General features: G+C 61.6%; 1 protein-coding gene across 1 annotated transcript; it reads right to left on the reverse strand.

Annotated features, from left to right (window-relative positions):
- Window positions 1–277: 277 nt before the first annotated feature.
- Window positions 278–3,114, reverse strand: LOC118159460 (calcium/calmodulin-dependent protein kinase type II subunit beta-like; the record flags this gene model as incomplete). Its single annotated transcript, XM_035314038.1, has 4 exons — window positions 1,664–3,114; window positions 1,183–1,236; window positions 611–781; window positions 278–534 (listed from the first exon to the last, which is right to left on the reverse strand). Coding segments are annotated over exons 1-4 (514 nt in total), but the record flags the coding sequence as incomplete, so codon positions are not given.
- Between the last annotated feature and the right edge of the window lie 6 nt (window positions 3,115–3,120).

The following is a 3,120-nucleotide window of genomic DNA, read 5'->3' on the forward strand; positions in this document are numbered from 1 at the left end:
CAGGCAGGGGGCAGGCAGGGGGCAGGCAGGGGGCAGGCAGGGGGCAGGCAGGGAGCAGGCAGGGTGAAGGGACCCAGGGAAGGCTGCAGGAGCAGTACCAGCAAGGATCCAGGCAGGGACAGACCCGAGGGTGCAGGCAGCAGCGCGGGCAGGGATGCGGGCAGGCAGGTGGCAGCCAGGCAGGGAGGGAGGAGCACAGGCAGGGACCCAGGCAGGGATCCGGGCAGGGACCCAGGCAGGGCAGGCAGAAGGGACACGGGCAGGGGGTGGGCAGGACGGGTGGACACAGGGACGGGCAGGGGCTGGGAAGGGACGGGCAGGAGCAGGGACAGGGACAGGGACAGGCAGGAGCAGGCAGGGATGGGCAGGAACATGGACGGGGACAGGCGGGGACAGGCAGGGACAGGCAGGGACAGGGACAGGCAGGCCGGGCACTCACAGTTCTCGAAGTAGAAGCGGTGGAAGTCCATGCCCTCCACCAGGTTGCCCAAGGCCTCAGGCTCGAAGGAGGTGAGCCCCGGGTCGCAGATCTTCCTGCAAGGCAGTGCGTGAGCCCCAGACCCCCCCCCCCCCCCCCCCCCCAGGACCCCCCTGCCCGGCCCCCACTCACGCGTAGGCCTCGAAGTCGCCGTTGTTGACGGCCTCGATGAGCTGCTCCGTGATCTTGATGATCTCCTGCTTGCGGGCTGGGGGGGACACGGGGGGGGTCACAGCCCCGAACCACAGCGGGGTGCCCAGGGGACCCCAGGAGGAGGAGGAGGAGGGTGCTGAAGGAGCCAGGCTGGGGACAGACGGACACGGGGAGAGGGGCTGGGGACGGACACGAGCTGTGGGGTGGAGGGGTGGGGTGTGGGGATGGGGACAAGGGACATGGGGAGGGGACACAGATCATGGGGACAGAGACAGAGCCATGGGGACATAGGGACAACACACAGGGCATGGGGACAGACACACAGACCATGGGGACGGACACGTGGCCCATGAGGATGGACACACAGACCATGAGGACAGAGCCATGGGGACACAGGGACAATGCACAGGACATGGGGACAGATGCAGGACATGGGGACGGACACACAGGACGTGGGGACACACAGCCACGGGATGGGGACACGGGGACAGACGGACAGCCCGTGGGGTCGGGCAGAGGGGACTCCGTGCCCCCTGGCCACGGTGTCTGCATCCCCACCGCCAGCAGCCGTCCCTCCCAGCACGTCCCAGTGCCTCCCAGTACCATCCAGTGCATTTCAACAAATCCCAGTTCCATGCAAGCGCATCACAACACAGCCCAGTGCCATCCCATCGCGTCCCAGTACATCCCAGTGTCACTCCAGTGCACTCTGACACGTCTCTCCCAGTGCATCCCATCTCATTCCAGTGTGTCCCAGTGCATCCCAATACACCACAGGACCATCCTGGTGTAATCCCACCACATCCCAGTGACATCCCAGTACAAACCAGTGCATTCCAGTGCCATCTCAATTCATCCCAGTGTCACCTCAATGTGTTCCAGTGCCATTCCAGTGCCATTCCAGTATAGCCCAGTGTGGCTCAGTGCATCCCAACAGCAGCCCCATGCATGCCAGTGTGTCCCAGTGGCTTTCCAGTGCGTCCCAGTTCCATGCCAATGCACTGCATTACCATCCTATCACATCCCAGTGCCTCCCAGTGCCTTCCAGCACAACCCAGTTCCATCTAGTGCATCCCAGTGCCATCCCGTTGCATCCCAGTCTGTCTCAGAGCATCCCAGTGCCACCCCGGCTCATCTCAATGCATTCCCAGTGCCATCCTAGTGCATCCCAGTGTCATGCCAAGGCATCTCAGCGCCACTCCAGTACACTCCAGTGTGCCCCAATGCCACCCCAGTGCATACCAGTACAACCCCGTGCCATCCCAGTGCACCACAATGCATCCTGGTGCCACCCCAGAGCCATTCCAGTACACCCCAGTGGATCCCAAGGCCATGCTGAGGCATCCCAGTTCCATCCCAGTGCATCCCAGTGCCACCTTACTGCACACCAGTGCGCCTCTGGGCACCCCCATGCCAGCCCAGGCACCCAGGTGCGTTATGGTCCCTCCCAGTGCCACCCCAGTGCGTCCCAGTGCAGCCCAAAGCTGCCCCGGTACCATCCCAGTGCACCCCAGTGCCATGCCAGTGCATTCCAGCACAGTCCAGTTCCATCCCAGTTTGACCCAGCGCTATTCCAATGCACAACATCACACTCCAATTTGTCCCAGTGCAGCTCAGCACATTCAGTGCCATCTTGCTGTGTCCCAGTGCCATTCCAGTGCGTCCCACCACATCCCAGTTCCATTCCAGTGCACTGCAGTACTATCCTACTGCTTCCCAGTGCGTCCCAGCACCCCCCAGTTCCACCCAGTGCATCCCAGTGCCATTTCCGTGCATCCCATGTCACCTCGGTGCCATCCCACTGTGTCCCCGAGTCATTCCAGTGCATCCCAGTGCCAACTTATTGCATCCCAGTGCGACACCGTGCATCTCAATGCATTCCAGTGCCACCCCAGTATACCCCAGTGCCACCCCAGGGCATGCCAGTTCATCCCAGTGCCATGCCGCCGTGCCCCAGTGCATCCCAGTGCTAGCTCGATGTGTCCCAGTACACTCCCATGCCATCCCAGTGCACTGTAACGCATTCTGGTGCCATCCCAGTGCATCCCAGTGCCATCGTCATGCATCCTACGTCCATCCCAGTGCACCCTGGTACCATCCCAGTGCATCCTGGCTCCATCCCAGTGCATCCCAGTGCCATTCCAATATATCCCAGTGCCATTCCAACATATCCCAGTGCATCCCAGTGCCATCCCAGTGCATCCTAGCACATCCCAGTGCCATTCCAATGCATCTCAGCGCATCCTAGCTTCATCCCAGTTCATTCCAGTACCATTCCAAAGCATCCCAGTACGTCCTAGCACCATCCCAGGGCCATTCCAATTAATTCCGACATGTCCCAGCTTCATCCCAGTGCATCCCAGTGCCATTCCAATGCATCCCAGTGCATCCCAGTGCCATTCCAATGCACACCAGTGTCTCTTAGCACCATCCCAGTGCCGTTCCAATGCAGCCCAGTGCCATCCCAGTACATCCCAGTGCCATTCCAA

This window comes from Oxyura jamaicensis, unplaced genomic scaffold, assembly GCF_011077185.1.
Source record: "Oxyura jamaicensis isolate SHBP4307 breed ruddy duck unplaced genomic scaffold, BPBGC_Ojam_1.0 oxyUn_random_OJ70497, whole genome shotgun sequence".
In the NCBI taxonomy this organism is placed as follows: Eukaryota; Metazoa; Chordata; class Aves; order Anseriformes; family Anatidae; genus Oxyura; species Oxyura jamaicensis.